The sequence below is a fragment of the Patiria miniata genome, unplaced genomic scaffold (assembly GCF_015706575.1).
Source record: "Patiria miniata isolate m_02_andy unplaced genomic scaffold, ASM1570657v1 HiC_scaffold_17, whole genome shotgun sequence".
NCBI lineage: Eukaryota > Metazoa > Echinodermata > Asteroidea > Valvatida > Asterinidae > Patiria > Patiria miniata.
Window position 1 is genome coordinate 7,217,985 of NW_024037055.1, and position 20,322 is coordinate 7,238,306.

A 20,322-nucleotide genomic window follows, 5' to 3' on the forward strand; every position below is an offset into this window, starting at 1 on the left:
AATGGCAAAACGGAAATTGAAAATGAGGTTTTATGGGACACAAAGGTGTATTTTCAAGGATTGCATTAAAAAAATACATTGCATGGGCCCTTTCAGCTCTGCGCGTTAAACCAGAACACGACCAGGAAAAAACTAGAACTAGATTTTTTTACTTTAAAAAGTGTCTACATGTATTAAATCGGTTTTGATACGAGTGATTTCGCGCAAGGCATCGTGAGAAATAAACATGGCGCAGCAAGATGTATTCATGTATATCAGGGAACGAGGTTGCACTCCAATGGGAAAGAAATCCATACCTTGGCATCACCTGAAAAAAATCCAAGTGTTTTCTCAGTAAATGCTTCAATATTTCCCCTGCTAATTTTGACTTTTTATAGGACATGCTATCGCTTTCTGATGGCTGATAGGCCATTGCAGGGGAAAATTAGTGATGGCCAGGTATAGAATTCTTTCCCTCCAATGCAAATACCCTTGCAGGTGTCTCGTCGTCAATTTTCAAAACACGGACAAATTTATAAAAAAAATCAAGACACAGGAGTCACAAATAAACGAGCCTATTTTTTTTTCAACGCCGAGAAACTTTTATTGTCTGTACACGTGAAAAATAGATAGATGTCTGGGAAGTGCAAAATAATTATATCTATTTACAAGAACATGTATACCTTACAAAACCTTGCTTTGAAAAGCTAACTGTTGGAAAATATCTTTGACTGTTCTTTACAACGATTTGACACGTGCCAGTGTTGGCTTAAAAAGGAAAAAACTTTTAAGTCTAATCCAAAGAAAATATATAACTGTTTGATCTTCGGCTCTCTTTGTTCTGTGTGTTCTAGAATTGCCCGTTTTATATATTGCTTTGTTCATTGACAATTCTTTCGTCAGAAACAGTTTCAACCCCGCACAAAATATCTCCGAGATTTGTTTTATACAACAACAGCTGTACAATCATAAATTACGCTATCTCTGTACATGTATTGCTATTTACATTCTCACAACTTTATTATTTTTTTTTTCAAACTGATCGTAATTATTCAAATGAGTGTTGGAAATACAACGCATGGTGAATCGACCTCAAACTAATCTTTTGAAATTTATGAAAAACAACTGAACGGTCCTTAAAGCCTCTTGATTTAACACTGTTGACAAAATGTTTAAGCAGTGCTTCAAAACCTTACTTTTTTCTGTCTGAATTTTGGAAATGTATTATGAAAATCCACATTGGTAACGCCATTTGCCAAACATCGCTTCAGCTGCAGACATTCAGCGTCGTGATATGTTGAACTAAAAACAGCCGCCGATTTTGTCTTTTTAACACCATTATATTACGCTCCAGAATCGAAGGCTTTATGTTCAACTCATTTCAAACGTCTAGGCTTCCCAAATAAATATAGCGTAGTAGCCGAGGTGTGAGCCGGAGCCCTGATTTGGAAAATGGGGTTCTCTGTTGCCACCAAGTGTCCACGTTTGCTGCAACTTCATCGTTTTAAAAGGGGTTTTCGAAATCTCGTCTTCGTCTCCAGCTTTGGCGTCAGAAGGTTTTAGGTCTAGATCCATAAGTTGCAGAACACCGGCTTGATATTGGTTCGGTGTGCATTCCTGAACACTCGATCCTGCAACAGGAAGTCAAGGTTAGGAGTATTTCCATTTTTGGTTTCTTTCTTTAATGATTCTGAAACCAACGATGACGCCGAGGCCGGAGACGAAGCCGCCGTTTTGAAAACACCCAATAATCCGCGGGGAGTCGGACACTTAAACTCCAAGAGGCCTATAGTGAATAGAGGCAGGGTTAGCAGACATACTTGCAGACAACCTCCTGCAAGAACGCGTAGATCAAGAAGAGAACGTAGATGCAGACAAAGGTGACGCCGACCACCTTGTTGAGTTTGAAGCGGACCAGCGTGAAGACGAACAGAGTTAAGAGAAGGATGCCCAGGAGGATGAAGCCAAACTTTGCATGTGGCGTCATCAGCAGCTCGCCGCTGGCAAGCAGCCCCTGAGAGAGAGAGAGAGAGAGATAGAGAGAGCAAGATTGTAATAATTATTATATCAGTGCGACCTTCATATAAGAATATCGTTCTCTGGTGCATCCTGCCAGAGTCATAGTCCAGTCCATCACAACTGAAATCACAAGTCAATCACTAGATTCCCTAAAGGCCACAAGTAAATGAGGAGTCAGGTTGTTTAGCGGTACTTTCCTCGCCTTCCACCGCTGTGACCCGGGTTCGAATCCCGCCTGGTCCAACACGTTGATTGGGTTTTCAGTCCCTGCCTGATTCCGTGGGTTTTCTCCAGAATATTCTTCTGGGGTTTTCCTCCCACCTCTACAATTATTGCTTCTCATTGTCTTCTCTGTACAGGTTTCTTAAGGTTTGCGACAATGCCTAGGGCACTTTTGAGGAATCATTGGTTTCATTACCAAAATTAAATAATAATAATAATAACAACAACAAACAAATAACAACAACATCCCAGATTTCCCCTCTTAATTAAGTAAGGCCACAAGTCACATGGCAAGGGAGGAACGATGACAAAGGAGTAGAATTGTCACAGCCCCTTTAAAGGGTTCACAGTAATAACGTGTACATGTATTTTACTTTGTCAGTTGACCGTACTTTACATTGTACTTGTGTCTGGACTTGACTTAAAATCTGCGTTTATAGCTTATATTTTTAGTAAATTGAAAGGTATTCAGCGCACCGCATCTTGGGACATGACTTTTGCACTATTATTTCATACAAAACTTGCGATTGTACACAGTCAAACGATACTCCTGGCAAGTATGTAGTTTGTGCATGACGAACCTTTTATCTAGGTAAAACAGCTTTGAGTTTGAATCTAGCAATACGGATCGTACAACCCAATCAGTCCAAGTAGGTAAGGAGGATAATACTTACGAATTCATAATCAGTGAGAAGACTGAGTGGTCTTTTGTAGATGAGGATGCTAATGAGGAAGGGTAGACCAAGGCCTAGGTTGATGTCAAACACGTTGGATCCTATGGCGTTAGACACCGCCATATCACCGAAGCCGTCTCGGGCAACCAATACGGAGCTCAGTGCATCCTAGAAAATAGAACATAAAAGGCATCATCATCACCGATAAAATGATACTCTTCAAGTTCATGATGTAAAAAAATGACTTGATATTGCTACATTGACTTATTAGGAATGCAACTAAGTTAGGAAGAGGGCGCCACCTACCGGAACGCTGGTACCAATCGCCACGAACACGATGCCCATGGCGTAATGATCAATATTGAGGATGCAGCCCACCTTGATTACCAAGGTAACCATAGCGAAACTCAAGACGGCGATCCAGACGATGGATAGTGTGAAGGAGAGAACGTAGAATCGCCTGAAGAAAATACAAACAAACAAGAGATCGATGATTTCAGCGAAACAGGCAACATTTTGTCAATCAACTAAAAGTGAGCCATTGTTGAATGTGAGACTATGCAAAACTGTGTGGAACACCGCATTGAACTATAGCCTATGGGAAGAGAAGGAAACACAAACATGGCGTCCCAATTACACGGTCGAGTTTATTAAAGGTTCGGTTTATGACTGGTCTGATGCAAAGTCAGTGGTTGCAGTTGGCTAACAGTACAAGAATACCGGTCCATTCCGGTTTACTCACTTGTATTTGGGATTGCTGCAGTTTGGTATAGTCCAGGTGAAAGCGCACATGAAGGGAAAGCTGATGACGAACATGAGCCACTTGAGGGCGTACCGCAGGCAGCCGCACCGCGACTGCATGACCTCACGGTCCGGGTAGTACATGCTGATAGCTGGCAGACACGGGATGGGCCGAAGTGTCAACTCCTCATCGATGATTTCATCCTCCTGTTATTAATAGAATGGAATGTCATCATCAAGAGTGACACGAAGAAAACAACAAATTATTCCTAAGACTTGAGTTAAAATTTGACGTTTGAAAGAGCTCGGAGCAACTTTATTCGAACACCGTATCGGTGTTGTAGCAGTTCCTTCTCAAAGGTTCAGCAGGATTTCCATCAAACCTGTGACCTCTGCAGCTCAATACTGGCGTCGATAAACGGTGCAAATCCTGTTGCAGTCAATTTCTTCGTTCAGGCTAATTATTGGTACAAGGTGGTCTTGTTTATCGTGAGTGAGCTTCTTTTTTAAAACAAGTAATACCTCGATCATTTCTTGCTTGGCTGGTTTGTCATCGTCAGCCTTTGCCGGCACGGCGGGCAGAACTGGATGCTCGTGGTGGATCACGGTGATGGAGTGCCTCTTGCTGGCCTTGAGATCAGAGGGGTCAGGATCAGAGTGGACAAAGGGAGGAGGGTCATCAGAGGGGTCAGGGATGACAGGGGTGAGACCCTGGGCGCTATGGATGCCCGAGTCGGCATCGTTGAACCCAGAGACGGGCACGAGGAGGCGGGACCGGCTACCGAACTCGCCCGACAGGCCGCCCAGGCTGTTGGCGTCTGGCTCCCCCTCGCTGCCCACTGCGAATCGGATCTCGCGGACGGTGGGCGAGGAGGGCAGTTCCAACTCCTGACTAGAGTCGGTCACGACCACGCGGCCGCCGCCAGCGGCGGCCTCATTTTCGATGATAGCCGTGTCGTGCGAGGGCGACCCGTAGGCCGCCTCGTCGCCTTTCTCCATGATGACGCTGCCGGCTAAGCTGCCGATCCTGCTGCCAAACTGGCCGCCCTGGTGCGAGCCGCATTGCGAATCGGCATCGCCCGGCCGCCTCACGTCGATCTGAGACGACGTCTGCGCGCGTTTTTTTAAGACCGAGTAATTCGGGATTGGGCGCGGATCGCGAAACGGGCAGAGCGTGGATCGATTATGGATTTGGGTGACGGATCGGGCGAGGGTAGTGCGGTCAGAGGACGTTGTAAGGGTTGTGATACGAACAATGAAAGTGCAAGTGAGGAATAACAATGAACAAAAGGAAAACATGGAGGCAGCAAACAACAGTGGAAGAGGATTGGTTGAAAAAGAAAAAAAGCAGTACGTTTTTATCAATATGTTCAATAAAAAGTGATAATTTCTTTTTGAAATCACAATGTCACTGTATCCACCTACACCTCTTCTGGGTTTAGAATCATTAAGACGCCTTCAAGGTTCAAACAAGTAAAAAAGCCACTGGCCTCATAATGATAGTATTTGATGTTCCTCAACTAGATCAATATTGAACTAGGGTTTTCCAAATCGAGGCCTAAATATCTCCTGAGGTAGTTTCACGATGAGGCTGAGGTGTGGAATGAAAACGTCCACATTCTGATGACTTACGAAGTTGGCTGCGAGTTCTCCGTGCTTGACATGGTGGAATATGTGCTTGTGAGAGGAAGAAGACCTTGGCAAAACGCCCCCAGACGCTGTAGATATGATGGATAGCTTGCGATCCGTCTGTAGGTAGAGAGAAGAAAAACTAAATAGTATTTTTTCAGGTTTGCGAAATCTTACAGTTCGATTAGAATGATAGTTTATGCACATTTGGTATGAAAGCTAAATTAAGACACCCAACCTAGGATACAAAGACTCCAGCTATGTGCTCGAGTACCCCCTCAACGGCGACTATGAGAAGGCACGCCAAAGTTGACGGACCAGTGGGCACCATCTTTACTCGTGCATGCTGATATAGATAGGTTGTTTCAGTGTCACTGTGGAGGGGGGCATGCCCACTAACATGCTTCCCCTTTCTTTCTCACCCTTGAAGGGGCACTTGAACCGAGATCTCAACTTACATGAGGTGTCTGCTTCTGATGAGTAGCCGCAGCGGGCGTGAACGCCTGATCAGTCGGTGCGACCTTGTCGACTTCCCCAAGCTCTGCCTGGCTGTTCTCGGACTCGAGGGGCTCCACTTTACCCTTTCGGCACCTTTTGCTGTTAAATGAAACAAAAGTATGGAATGTGTCACAATCGAGCAAAGGCAGTGTGTTGTTTTACCCCTCCCACCGAGCAGAGGGCAAGTTGGTCATGCATAATAAGTTACCATTCGCACATAAACCAATATCGTAATTCACTGGTTCTCGTTGGTATTATTAGCACAATCTAATGTTCCAGCGGAATTACAAAATACCTTTAATGGCAAAATAGCCGTGCTGCTGTGAAGTCCAACACAAGTTACTCACAAGTCAAGTCACAACTAACTTTGAATGAATAGAAGGAATTGCTATTGTCACAGTCCATTCCAATTGCTTGTGAATTGGCACTGGTGGACGACTTGTGATGGACCTGTTCGGGACTTGCGGTGGACTCGACTCGAATTCAACACTTCAAATGAGGCATTTAACGGAAGCTCACCAATTCAAGTCCATGATTGAACTGTTGAACTTCATGATGGCTATGTAGACGACGTACAGCGCCAATAGCACAATGGCCTCGTAGATCTCAAATATGCCGTCCCAGGAGAAGATGATGAAACAGATTATGGACACACCGTAGCAGATGCTGTCACGGAGGAGTGGACGCCAGTCTAACTGGAGCACCTGAAGAACAATACAGAATGTACATCACATCCGTGAAAAGGTGGACAAATGTTGTCTTCATCAACACCGGAGGCATGATGCGACAGGATTGCCTCACAGTCCGATGGATTGTAGTTTCAACAACAGTCATTACTTGTCATGACTTGGGTACTCTAAGCCGAAGCCGGAGACAAAGCCTATATGTCTATTTGGTAAATCTCTAAAAGTATTGTGCGTTCCAGACCAACAAGGCATGCTGATAAACAAGATGGCATAATTATCAAGATCGTATCCATGGAAAAAAAGGTAGTCAACGTACCTGACCAGCAAGTGCAGCTGACAGAGCGATGATGATGAGGATGTTGAACAGCGCCGAGCCCACGATCGTTCCCACGCCCACGTCACTCTCAACGGTCACGCCAGCGAGTGAGGTAAACAGCTCCGGGGCCGAGGAGCCGGCGGCCATGAATGTAGCGCCCGCCACGTCCTCAGATAACTCCAGTCGCTCCGAGATGACCTCCAAGGATGGCACAAAGAAATCATCGCAGATAATGGCCAACGCTGGAGAGAACAGTATTAACGCAAAAACTATTCTAGATACTGGGATCAATGAACTTTACAATAATTTATTTACAAGGTTCGACTGTTTGATTATTTTGCGCTCTATATTTCATTCGGGCGCTTGACGGCACGCCACCAAGAGGTAGAAAGAGGGGCCAGTTTTCGTAGCGCATTATGGGAAAAGGTCAATATCCATGCATGTTAATGACGTTTGCTCCCAACCACAGATTATACGTCTCAACATCTAGTAAGAATACTGATCGGTTTTCTCTGGACAATACGAGAGGACTGGAAATCCAGTCGTTGTGGAAACACACGTGCCCGTCTTTTTTCAGCTTTTAACTATAAGTTTCCATTAAGAGTAGCTTTATCATTAAGTCAACATTCCCGACAAGAAAATATACCGACCATGCCTATTAGCGTCAATCAGGGGTAGAATTGGGCTGGTTTTTCTAAGTCAGATCTGATCTCACTTTTTTTTCCCAAAGGACCTCACTCCTGTTTATTTCTTGTCCAGCTGATTTTAAAGCGATGGTTATTATTAATCATGCACAGTCTCTGCGACAGTTTTCAGGTTTTCAAAAACAATGCAAAATCACCATGTAATTAATGCAGCGTAAAATGCAGACAACCCCCGTTGATTGCCTTGAGCAATACCGGTGACACATCACCGTCGTTAAGTTGATGGCGTGTGTAAAGGTTACATTTCCGACAGCGCGTTAATTACAATACACTGCCGAGACAGCTGATGTCGCAGAGTTCATTATTGAATCATCCGTTCCATCTCTCTTTCTCTTGGTTGTATGGCGCGAGTTGCTTCCACTTCACAACAAAATTAATGAATAAAATATTCGTCTGTAAATGTCACGGCCACTCGGAGACATAAAGGAATTCCAGCGAGGCAGCCATCCCGGGAAGTGGTGCTTTTCTTCTTAGACAGTTTGTGACCGTGGGTAACCGTCGTGCTTACAACAAAAGAACATGAATTTCCACCGTTAATAGCTACCTATACGTATTTAATGTAGGGCCTACTCCATTGTGCTGTAACACGACTTGGCCATGAAGGAAGCTTTTCTCTTTCCGTCTTTCCATTCTCTAGCTCACAAAGGAATCACTTCGCTTGTCGTGCCTGTATTTTAACATCTTAGTAGATGTTCCCGCCATGTTCAAGGCCGTTTTCACTGATACATTCTATTAACGCTGTTTACAGCTCAAGACGGTTTTATGATTTTTTTTTAATCAAAACGCCATATACATGTATAAGTGAGGCTAAGCTGCATTCATGCAAAACGAAGACTCTTTGGCGTCGTAAATATACAGGATGGCTAAAAAAACCAAAAAGTATATTTCCACTACCCTGAGACTCAAACCACTAATACCAATGCATGGAGAATCTTTTTAGAAGAAAAATGAAACCAAGATCGCCCGATTCGGTCCAGTAGTTTTTGTTCTACAGCCTATTTTGTGAAGCAAGGTGGGGGTCATTTTTGTCCCGATGAATTACTAAACTGCGCCCGGGAATTTTACTTACATTGTAATTGATAGAGGGATTGATTAGAGGAATTGGTACAGGTGGTTTGAGTCTCAAGGTAGTGGAAGTATGCCGGTTCGGTTTTTTGGGGGGACCGCCCTGTATATGGAGGTTACTAGCTATGGCGTAAGAACTCCTTCAAACTTGCCTGTGTAGTATCTAATTACGCATATAATTATGTAAGAAAACGAATTATGTAATATGAATTATGTACGCATATGATTTTGAGCACTTTTGCTGCTTCAAACGAACGAAAGCACAAATTATTGACAAAGTGGTCCACATATAGTATACTTTAAACATGCCGTAGACAATTGAAAAGGACCGGTGTGTTTGCTGCGTGCCATTAATCGTCTCAAATACTTACAGATGAAGAAAATGAGGATGAAAATGACGTAAACGACGACGAACAGTCCGGTCACGTGCTGCATCTCAAAGTCACATGACTCGATGGCACTGAGCCCCCCAGTTGCGTTAGATGCGAGCAGGTGTCTGGACCGGTATGCACTGTGTCCTGCGGGTTCAATACAGTGTAAAATAAATACATATTGTTCAAAAGAAAAACAACAACGAGATTTGAGAAAGTTTACAACGAGAACGCTCGGGACTCTGCGAGGATTCACCTTCAGCGGGTGATTTACATTCGCTTGTTACACGAGAGCGATTCACTGTCAGACATGGCTGCAATGGCGTCGTTACTACATGGTCACACATCTATGAAGTATATTTTCACGCCAATGTCATTTTACGTACGTCATGAAGATGGGGTTGTGATTATCGGAAACGTTTTCGTGGTAAATGTAGGAGGGTTTGGGTCGACTTGTTTGTTATTTCTTTGGAAAGGTTCTTTATAAATCATAATGGCTCATTGCAATTTGCAAGAATCGCACATGATGGAAATTACAACTGCCACTTATATACCGTGGTAACTTTTGTGCATCTTTACATTATAATGAGATAAGTAAACATATAGAAAGACAAGACAGAAAACTTAATTTTGACATGTTCATCCTGGTAATACATGTAATTGTAAGTGTTATTAAGTGCGCTGTGGTGAGTTTTTTTTCCATGTAGGCCTAAGATGCTCTCAGGCTTGTGGTAATCCTATCCTTTTTCCATCTCACTGTGTGGCAACTCTACGCACTGGGAATTGGCTTTCCATTAAGGTCTTAAACAAATCGCACTCGTCATGTCTTTTATTTTTTTAGTAGCTGCTTCTAGTCGGAGCAGCAGCTGCTGCGCACGTACTTGTACGATGCATTGATCGTTATTGGCCTTGGAACGTCGTGTAGCATCTAACAGCACAGCTAGACGGGCGTATAAAGCATTGCATCGGTGGGCAGCAGCCGCGTATTGCAATTAAATTGCATGACAGCTTTCGATAATCACTGCAGCGGACACAGTATACCAAACGTTGCATTACAACAGTATGGTAAAAGTCTCATTTAAACCAAGGCCAAACAACTACAAAGTTGTAATTGTATACGAAAATTACCGTGATGCTCCATTTGAATTTTAAATTTTCAGCTGGTGGCAAACAAAATGTCAAAAATTCTCTACACAAACCAACCCCTAATTTTTTTTTTTTTGAATGACGGTTTACGCGGGAAACGCCAGTTTCTGATAAACCACATCTAAACTTTGTCCCGATGACACAATCAATACAAAAGAAATGAAGTATAATAGAAGGAAAAATAAACATCATTTTCGCGTTTCCAAACCCAACCTATACTCTGATGTTCCCGGCCCAACCGACTGACAAGACCTAAAGAAAGTCTTGCAAGTTGTATCAATAACCTTGCCGCAGGTAGCTGCACTTCATTACCTGAAGTTGTTTAACAAAGCTATCGGTAGTTTTGTAATCCTCTTCCTGTACCGTTATATTGGAGTGGACAAAAAAGTCCTTCTTCAAGTGTTCGACGAAGGCCGTTCCCAATCGATTTCTCGTTGTCATCCTCGGCTCAGGAATATCCACTCAAGAAAGAGGATCAGTGAGCGACATGATCTCGAACAAAGCTGACTTCGGATCGACAACGACCGTTTCATGACTGTATCGAAATAAAATCACGTGAGCGGAGGTACTAGGTAAATACTCCCCTTCCATTCGTCGCGTTCTATAGTTGGCAAATGCGGAAAAGGCTTCCAAAGGGACGCAAAGCGTATACGTGTGAAAAAAAATTAACGTGTATAAATTATCATTCAAGTTTTCGCTACCTACGGCGCCACCAAGTGTCGAGGGTAAAGCCCACAGACCGACCCGACCCCATAGAGCTATATTAATTAAATATAGCTCTTTGCCCGACCCGCTGTTTGAATAACTGCAGCCCAACTCCATGGGCCTTATGCACAAGTTGGCCGTTTTTGTCGTGTTCCCTGAATGTACTTCATAAATTGTGAACTGTTGAATGGGATGGTGCCAGATTACATGTGTATTTATTCACTATAGCCTCACTTTCATTTTTTATTTAAATGTGGCTTAAAACATTAGAGTATGTTTAATTACAAATTTTAAATTATTCATCAGAGCAGACTGGTATTAATTTGTAACTGTATTGCTTTAATTTCTCTACACAAGTTCCAAAAATGAGGAGTTTACCTTATCCTCTCAATTTTTGCAGACTCGTGAATAATTAGGCCCTTTTTGCGCGTGCGCGTTCCTTCGCGCAAGGCATGATGGGAAACAACATGGCGCAGCAAGATCGTACCCATGGAAACGAGGCTGAAATAATCGGTTACGCAGGCCCGTGAAATTGGGTGTTACTTCATTAAGTTGTGCTCCGTAGCTTCGCAATTTCCCGTGTTTTTTTTTTCCAAACGGGACTGCGTACGGAAACAGTCGCGATAGTTTGACGACTTTACAGCTAGACTGGGTCCTTAAACCCTTGGCGATCGATACACCTGAATTGCTTATGAATATAAAGTCGCTTCTCGTATAATATCTCCCAGCGGTGCAGATTACACTAAGGATATATGCCAACACTGCAGGGTTGTGTATCAGATGATCTGGTCTTGGAGGATTAAAAAGGACGACTATTGAGAGGACGAGCTTGAATCGATCCGATTATGGGCGAAGAAAAGGGAGAAGCGCAACTATAGCGGTCTTATAAGTTAAGCCGACCGTGAAACGGGACGTGCAAAACTGTTAGATACAATCGGCAAACAAGCAAGCATGGAAACTTATCATCACGTTGGCTGTGTTTGTTGTTCTTAGTTGCTATAGTGACTTTGCTTGAAACTCCCAAGAGAGTCAATTTTACTCATCCTGAGTTCAGCTTTCCGTTTGAAATTCACAGTTCATCGTTCCAATAAAAAACTGAAATGTTTGAAACGAAGATCTTGTAGGATTATTTCTCAATGGTGTCCCACAAAAGAAGTTGTGCAAGCAGATATCCTTTTACTTTCTCAAAAACTACTGAACATGAGTACTTCATCTTGATAGAGCAAATACTCTTGTGTATATTCAGTAAAAATGCCATGGAAATCCATTCATGCAAACCAGAGATCCAACAGATTATAAAAGGCAATGGATTTTTCACCCCGATTCCAATGGGATAGGATTTTCACAGTTAAACTTAATTTACATCGGTGTGAAAAGACCAGTGACAATCTGATATGCAGTAATATCACTAACTGTGTAAATCCCATTGGAACAGGTGAAAAAAAAAACATAGCCTTTTACAATCTGTTAGATCTCTGGTTTGCATGAACAGATTTCCATGGCATTTTCACTGATTATACACAAGAGTATAATTAATAAGCTCCACCAATAAGCTCCACCAAGATGAAATACTTATGTTAAGTAGTTTTTGAGAAATTAAAGGATATCTGCTAGCCCAACTTTTGGGGGGACACCCTGTAATGTACGATGAGTAATTTGTTCCACATGAGTGACGTGTGACTTATTGCCAGCTTTACTTCGGTTACGCGCATCCTCATAACTATCTCGCGTTTTCAAATTGAAGATGTAATTTTTTTCAGTTTATGCTTTTCCGGTTAAAAGAAAAGAAAATCAAAATGAACAGTTGATCATGCTGCATTACCCGCTGTGATTCTTAATGATATGTTGCCATAGCAACGATAACATACAGTCGCGTTACAAAGCCGCACAAATCACAATCCGATTATGTTTCGCGACAGGCTCGGTAAATCGCAGTCCTCTAAATGAAATATAAAAATACAGAAATACTTTTGGCCAAACGGGTGTCATTGCACTGTACAACCGAAACTCTTCCCGAAAATAAATAAATCAACCCGAACGTTGCCCTTGGTTAATGCCCCCTAAGTACTCAAAGGGGTATGGATAAAACAATATATTAATTAGTGCATTAAGACTGAAGAAAACAAACACGTGTTTTGCCTTGCCATGTTAGGACCACACAACCATTTTGACCAATCCCCTTCACACTCTTTACCCAGTGGTTTGTCAGTGTGCTTATATCAGTGTTATAGCCGAGTCACCAACGTTGTAGCCGGGTCACCAACGTCGAGTCCGAGTCCGAGTCTCGAGTCACAAGCCTCGAGTCCGACCCCGAGTCTCGAGTCAAAAGCCTGGAGTCCGAGTCACGAATCACTTGTTCTTAGTTGTTCAACAAATTTATCAAAGTTTTTTTTATTATTTTTTCAATATCCATTCTGTCTTTTAAGTAAATCCCAGTGTACATGTATAAAGTTTACCTTGTGTGTGTACATGTTTAGACCCAAAATGTGTTTTCCTTTAAATTCCAATCGCTAAAAAACCTCCTCCATCCCTTCCCTCCATGTTCTATCATCCAAACATTATTCCTCAATGATCCTTTCCCATCCCTACTTTATGTTTTTTCTTTTGATGAAAATGCGTGTCTCGAGTCACGAGTCACCAAGCTCGAGTCCGAGTCACCATGGTCGAGTCCGAGTCCGAGTCCGAGTTATTTTCCAATGTGATTCGAGTCGAGTCCGAGTCAGAAAAATGTGACTCGAGTCCGAGTCCTGGACTCGAGTCCTACAACACTGGATTATATAGGCGGGCCTTACTCATGTTGTAGTTTTCACATAATCCCAGTCAAAACAATCTCACCTGCAGCATTATCATAGCTTGTTCCTCGGCCGAGTGCAGCAAAGTAGAGCGTGGAGATCGCAAATATCCCGAGAAGTACGCCCGTGCGGATCATCCAGCGTGCGCTGGGCCTCCTCCGATGCCGTCTGGCACCCATGGCTATGGGTCCCGCCCTGCGGCAGCCCCCGGGCGCCTGCGCCGATGATGCTAGTGACGGGTATAGCCCTTTAGTTTCCATTACTGTGGGCCAAGAGAGAGAGAGAGAGAGAGAGAAATAAACAAGAAACCAATATGATTATTTCCTTGTGGGTATTTTTCGTCGATAAATTCTCCGAGAAGCAGCGGAGTTGAATCTTCATGGGAAAAGGCAATCAGCATGCTCTAAGAGGATAAAAAAAAGGGTTAAAAAACTGGATGAGCCTTCGTACAGAAAAGAGTCCCAAAGTATATTCCTCAACATTGTAATTTGTCCGTGTGTAAATGATGTAAATTTGTCTTATTCATGACTACGTCTACGCGCAGTATAGGCCTACGCACTTCTATTGTTTAACATTTCTCTTGCACATTTTCTGAAATGGTACATCTGCGAGTAAAAAACACACAACAATTTTATTATAAATCATGCTTTATTTCATTAAAAATAAGAGAATGTACACAGAACCCAGGACACGGCTTTAAAACCAAAACACATGCAGGTTGGACACACAACGGAAAAAAATACTTGCAATATATAATAACATTACTACAAAAGCTTTAACTTCATTAAACATGTTACAGGCAAACTTTAGACAGGTCGATAAAAATGGTAAAGTTCATTAAAATGTCACAAAAAAGCAAACTTTAGGAATTTTTAACAATAAAACTGCGTACTGCGTGTGTATGAACAAGATGAATTTACATCATTTACAAAACTAAATAATAATTACAATGTTCTGCCATAAACTTTGGGACTTTTTTTCTGTACGAATTTCTCGTCCAGTTTTAACAATTTTAAATTGATATTTATCCTCCGACAGCATGCTTATTTGTATCGAAACAAATTTTACCACATATTTAGTGTGTATTTCATTTCACTTTTACCTTTTTCGTTCGTGACAAACATTACATGTATTTTACTCACTCAATGTACTTTTTCGTTCGTGACAAACATTACATGTATTTTACTCACTCAATGTACTTTAGTCTGTAACCTTATGTAACGTTATACCGGTATGGAAAATGTATGACATCACCATAACAACGAACCGACAATGATTTGTTTATTGCGCTGACGTTATGCCCATTTTTATTTACGGTGCTCTTAAGCGTCACACGCCATTTCGTTATCATGGCACCCGCAATAGATTGTCATCCATCTGTGATCCAGGCACAATTTACAAAACCAGTTATTGTGGGCGACAGTTTAGAAAAAAAAATGCATTACGCTGTCAGAAGACGGCATTTTGAGTTGAGTCAAATTGGGGTCAGGTTTCGCGGACTAAAATTGCTACTATTATTATAATAATTTATTGTAGCTTTAGGCATATGGTTGTGCGCCTTCGTTTATCTACAAAGATGAGTTTCATAAATGAAATGGTTGTAGGCCCCTATATCGCAATTGAAGTATCTTGGCCCCATGGACACAAAATTCAACGAGTGAATAAAACAATCAAAATATGTCCAATCACATATGCACAAAAAAAAAGAGGACATGTCACTAATTTATATATGTTTTTTTTTTTAAATCCGTTTATTTGAAGTTGATGATAAAATGCTGTTTTCACTCAACTAACGAAAGTGTCGGAGTGCATCGCGTAGCGACGAGCGGGGCATGCATGTTTACCGGCTAGAGTATCAGCCCATGCCTAGGGACCTGCGCTGTTAATTACATTAGCCTACGTATCAGATGTTTTCTTGACAATTCCATTTGAAATATGCCAAAAAAAAATATGCATGTAATGTTAACTTCTTAATGGTGTCTTTGTTCGGCTAGGCTTCTTCAATGTGAAATATCTGCCAATTAGCGAAGGACTTTGGCGGGACTTAATTCGCCTTCACAATAATGGAACGCCAACGGCGCAAATAAACAACAATTTCAGACACAACAATTTTGACTTTGCTAATGATTCAAATACAAAAGTGGTGAAAATCGGCGTCTATTCCTACCTTATCCATTCGCTTGTTACCTCTACATATCACCACTTCAACCTGGCGAAGTGGTGGTGGTGTTAAGTCGTCATTCTGTCAACCTATCCCCGGAAAAATGTTTCAAATTCTTTTCCTACGATACTTTTTTGTTCAGCCGGCGCATAAGAGAGTGTTCCTGTGCGTCCCGTTTGCGTTCTGTTACCAAGCCGGCAATGTATACTGCGTGCGCGATACGCGTATTTTGAAAACGTTCATTCTTATCTTACGCAGAGCGCAGGCGCGTCAACGAATCCGTGTTACACCATTCGCAGTGAGTCTTTGGCACATAGTGACGTCACAAGTGCGCACGTTTTACTTCGCGCACTGCGCCGCGCGGGTCTCTCTTTACGCATTATTTATCGGTACACGGTGATCATGGGCCAGATACACAAATATCATTATTCAGAAATAGTTATTTAGTCTTTTGCACTCAGCAGGCTATTTGTTTAAAATTTCTTCCTTTTTTTGTAGTTAAATTCATCATTCCACCTTTGTTCGGACTTTAATACGCCAATTAATATTAACGTGTCGTTCAGCCGCAAGAAAAAAATCGACTACACGCCGCATATCCCATGACATTTCTATGGTCGCGTGACTTCGTGCTAATACGAACATAAAACAGAAGCCGTTGCTTCTGAATTCAACCTAAATTTTTAATGAGTCAATTTTGTAGTTTTAACTCTTGTAGTACGGTCATTTGGAGACAATTACAACGGCAAGAGGTATTTTCGGGGTTGTTTACTTGAATAAACGAAGAAGGAGAACACATTGATGCCTAACAACCTGATGTGAATTACTCATTGCACAAAAAAGTTAAGGAAAAATATAGGGAATTACTGTAAAACTAAAAGTCCTTTTGTTTATAAAACAAGACATCGTCTTCAATTTTACCTTGCCTAAAAACATTCAAATTTTTCCAGTTTATTCCCAGCTCTTGTTTAGTATCAGTCTTAATTTTAATGAAATTGTGTAAATAACTGCAAATGTCTGAGTTTCTTTAATTTCAAAATGTCAAATAGGCCTAATACGTTCTTTACTTTTGGTTAATTAATACACACGATGAGAATGTAAAATATCTATTAAAAAAACCCTCAAAACCATTTGTTCATCAGTTTGCATTCATTATGGTGAGCGATCATAGAGTGAACGCATATACAGCTACAGTAGCATTGGCCGTTACATAAGGCTTTTCCTGTCATCTGTATAATTGTCTTTTTCTTTTCAATTCCTCCTCGGCGGGTCGTTGCTTGCTAATGGTTTCAAGCGATCTACTGTAATGGCAACGTCATATCAGCCACGTCCATTTTAACTGTTAGTGCATGATGGGCAGTCTTTTAGAGTGCCCACAAGCTCGAGGGTAGAAAGGTCCATTAGATCTAATATCACAACGACAAGTTCATTATGAATATAAAATTTCCCGTTTCTTTGTGGAGTCACGTTAAACGCAAACTTTTTACTTCAGGGGTTGACTCAACAAATCCTGTAAACGATTCAGCCTAGCTATAAACTGTACTTATTTTGTTCTCTTTCAGTCAAAATATTTTTTGAGTCGAAAATACAATCACAATCTGAATATACAAATTCACTTCGATTTTATCGGACTGTATAATTTAAAAAAATAGGCTGTACCTGATAAATATAACGTACTATCTGGTAAATATTTAACTTCGACACTCCTTGGAGTATAGTCGAAGATACATTTCAATTTCACATTTCAGTCGAATCGTGTCAAAAGACAATTTCAAGTTTGCAAGTTCTTTACGAAATCATTCCGATCTTATTCCGCATAAAAAAGGTAAACATGTTTTGCAGTGCACAGCAGTACGATTTCCATTTGATTTGTTTTCAATGCACGGAGATAACTGGCTATTAGGCCCTATAGTAATGGGTCAGAAAGAAACCTTGCGAGATATGGACAAAATTCAGGCGTTTTTTAAGAATAAGATTCACAGGGAACAAAACCGCAATTCTTTTGTCTCTGATACACATTCGATTAAATTCGTAATGTAACGACAGGACATGGAAGTCACCGAGTGCATTACACATTCATTTTTCAATTTTTTTAAGTTTAGACTCGACTATATAGCAGCCTGATTAGCTTCGTAGTTCCGCCCACATCAAACGTTAGGAAAGAAACGTCGATGAAGCAATTTTGTATTTTGAAATACACGTATAAAATTGTGTTTTCCCTACTCTAAAGAATGGCCTTTCATTATTTTCCGTTACGAATCTAATGACAGCCAACATGACATTCCCACAAAATAATGTAAAGCTTTCTGGTAAAATGAGACGGAACTCTGGGCACAGGCCGAAGTGGAGAAAAATGCTCAAAAAAATTTGAAAGGGGTGATTTAACCCCGATATTCAGATTGAGGCATAGATGTATTTGTATAGTATGACATGTCTACTATAAAAGTGTTAAGGAAAAGCAATCGGCATCTTTCATTCTCACGAATACAAAACTCGAAATGTATGGCCCTTAATTTTCTATGTATTTTACTTTTTTGACATGTCGATAAGTGAAAACTTTAATCAGTCGTAACTTGTCAACGGAATGTCCGCTTGTTAAGTACATCAAACAGTATTGTAAGACGATTTTTATTCTTTTTTCTAATATTTGCAAACCCTCATTTCGACCTCTGCCCGTTCTGTCTCATATTGCCAGAACGCATCACTTATTGCAGTTGCTATATATTACCCCGCACCTTTGCACAATTATAGCCTATAGTGAGCAGTGGGTGGCTTATTTCATTACAATGTTCGAGCACTGATTTATTCATCGCAAATCATATTTCCGAATGATCAATTTTGCATGGTGCAGTATAGTTTTTTCCCCCAAAATCATGAAACTGGGCATGGGTTTCGTTTGAGCACGCACAACTTGGCCAGCTCAATGTAGGGGATTCCTTGCTTTTTAGAAATGACACATGCTCAAGAATTCACGTCAATTTAAACAACACAAACATACATTCATTTCCTACATTTTGTTTCTTTTTCTTTCTTTAAAGTCATGCGATTACGATCATCCCGCCATTTTTTTTGCGACATCTTCCTCCATACTGGATATTAATGAATGTATCTTTCCTATATCTCATACCAATCTCACATGTGTCCCGACTGCCTTGTTATCGGTAAAGATGATGATGAACGTGTACACACATTGAAACAAACCCTACCTTTTCTTTATCGGCAGGAAAAACGCAAGTTCTCCTCCATCCAGTTTTTGTGTTAGCACGCACGTCTTAAAAGCTCAAGTTTTCCGTCTTGAACATTAGCAGCAAACCTCATCCGCGCACAATCATTAAGTAGCGGCCGGCCTACAGTTTGCCGACTTATTACTCCGTTCGCACGGTAGCGTTACAAAACACCGTCCAAACACGTCGTGTACACAACACTGTCTTCCCTTTGAGACGTGATTAGCGTTGTCTTCTTGCTCACATTGTTCTCAGGGATAAGAAAAATCATGTACAATGGGGCCCGTTGCCAAGGCCCCCGGGCGCATGCGCGCGCACACCCAAGGCGCACGGCAAAGCAATAACATAGCGGTTCATGCGTTGCACGCTCTAGAGTGAGTTCTTTATCAGTACAGCGTCGCTTATTCAGAGATGAAAATACATTTTCGATTTCATACCTAACCTTCTAATGGAAAAAAATCATTGTCTGGCACGAATAGAAAAAGTGGAGACAAGATTAAGTGGTTTTCAAGATTCAATAACGCGCGCAAACTGACCTCGCGTGGTTTGTTCTTTCAATGGGAATCGAAAATTTTCTGTTGCCGAGAAAACTTGACTTCTTTCTTCTTGCCTTCTAATTCACTGTGAAATTTCAAATTTCAATAGAAAGCAATTAAGTAGCGATGCTACATTATTTGATACAACAATTACTATGATTTTGAATATCATAATTATTCATGCACCTCATAAAATGCATCCATCCGACACATTACAAACAGTGACGGTATTTTGCAACCTCAACATATTTCGGAATAAATCAATATTTATTAATTGATACAATTATTATAAGTAGTGCAATTCTCTTTAAACAAAAATACTGAAGTCAGGCAGATTTTGCTAAATAATCGGTCCATCTTGAGCAGCCTACATTCAGCGAGGTGCAAAATCAAATCAGTATATTTTCAGTCATGATTGTTGCCTAAAAAAAATCGGCGAATGACATTTAACAATGACGTTTTGAACACCCGAGGGCCGGGCGCTATGCGCCCCGAGGGTGTTCAAAACGTCATATCCCACATCACACCAGTCAACAATTGTTTTGTTATACCTATGTCTTGGATCCTTTGGATTTTGATGTAAAAATCACGAAAACAAACAGCAGTAAACACAGCAATCATGAGAATCGAACGTCAACTCACATGCATGTCGCGTGCTCAATCGAAACAGCTGATCGGGATCGTCTGTAAATTCGCTGCGTTTTACGTGTGAAATGCGTACGTACGCGTACGTATGCGTACTACGCACCATACGCATATAGTCATAGCACACTCCCTGTGGGATATCACGTAGGCCTACGTGATATTTCACAGGGTGTGTGCCATGACCTTTTTTATAAACTGAACACGTGATCGTT

At 41.4% G+C, this 20,322-nt stretch overlaps 1 protein-coding gene across 2 annotated transcripts; it reads right to left on the reverse strand.

The window, feature by feature from the left end:
- Positions 1–545: 545 nt before the first annotated feature.
- On the reverse strand, positions 546–19,136 carry LOC119723681 (sodium/potassium/calcium exchanger 2-like). Of its 2 annotated transcripts, none has more exons than XM_038194470.1 (12): positions 18,912–19,136; positions 13,591–13,809; positions 8,905–9,051; positions 6,765–7,006; positions 6,282–6,466; positions 5,723–5,861; positions 5,268–5,384; positions 4,158–4,265; positions 3,637–3,842; positions 3,201–3,354; positions 2,895–3,062; positions 546–1,993 (listed from the first exon to the last, which is right to left on the reverse strand). In XM_038194470.1, exons 2-12 carry the CDS (start codon positions 13,805–13,807, stop codon positions 1,787–1,789), a joined length of 1,890 nt encoding a protein of 629 aa, XP_038050398.1. In that variant the 5' UTR covers positions 13,808–13,809; positions 18,912–19,136; the 3' UTR covers positions 546–1,786. The 2 variants fall into 2 exon arrangements, with proteins under 2 accessions (XP_038050398.1, XP_038050397.1); XM_038194469.1 differs by lacking the exon at positions 18,912–19,136 and adding an exon at positions 15,715–15,912.
- Positions 19,137–20,322: the final 1,186 nt, after the last annotated feature.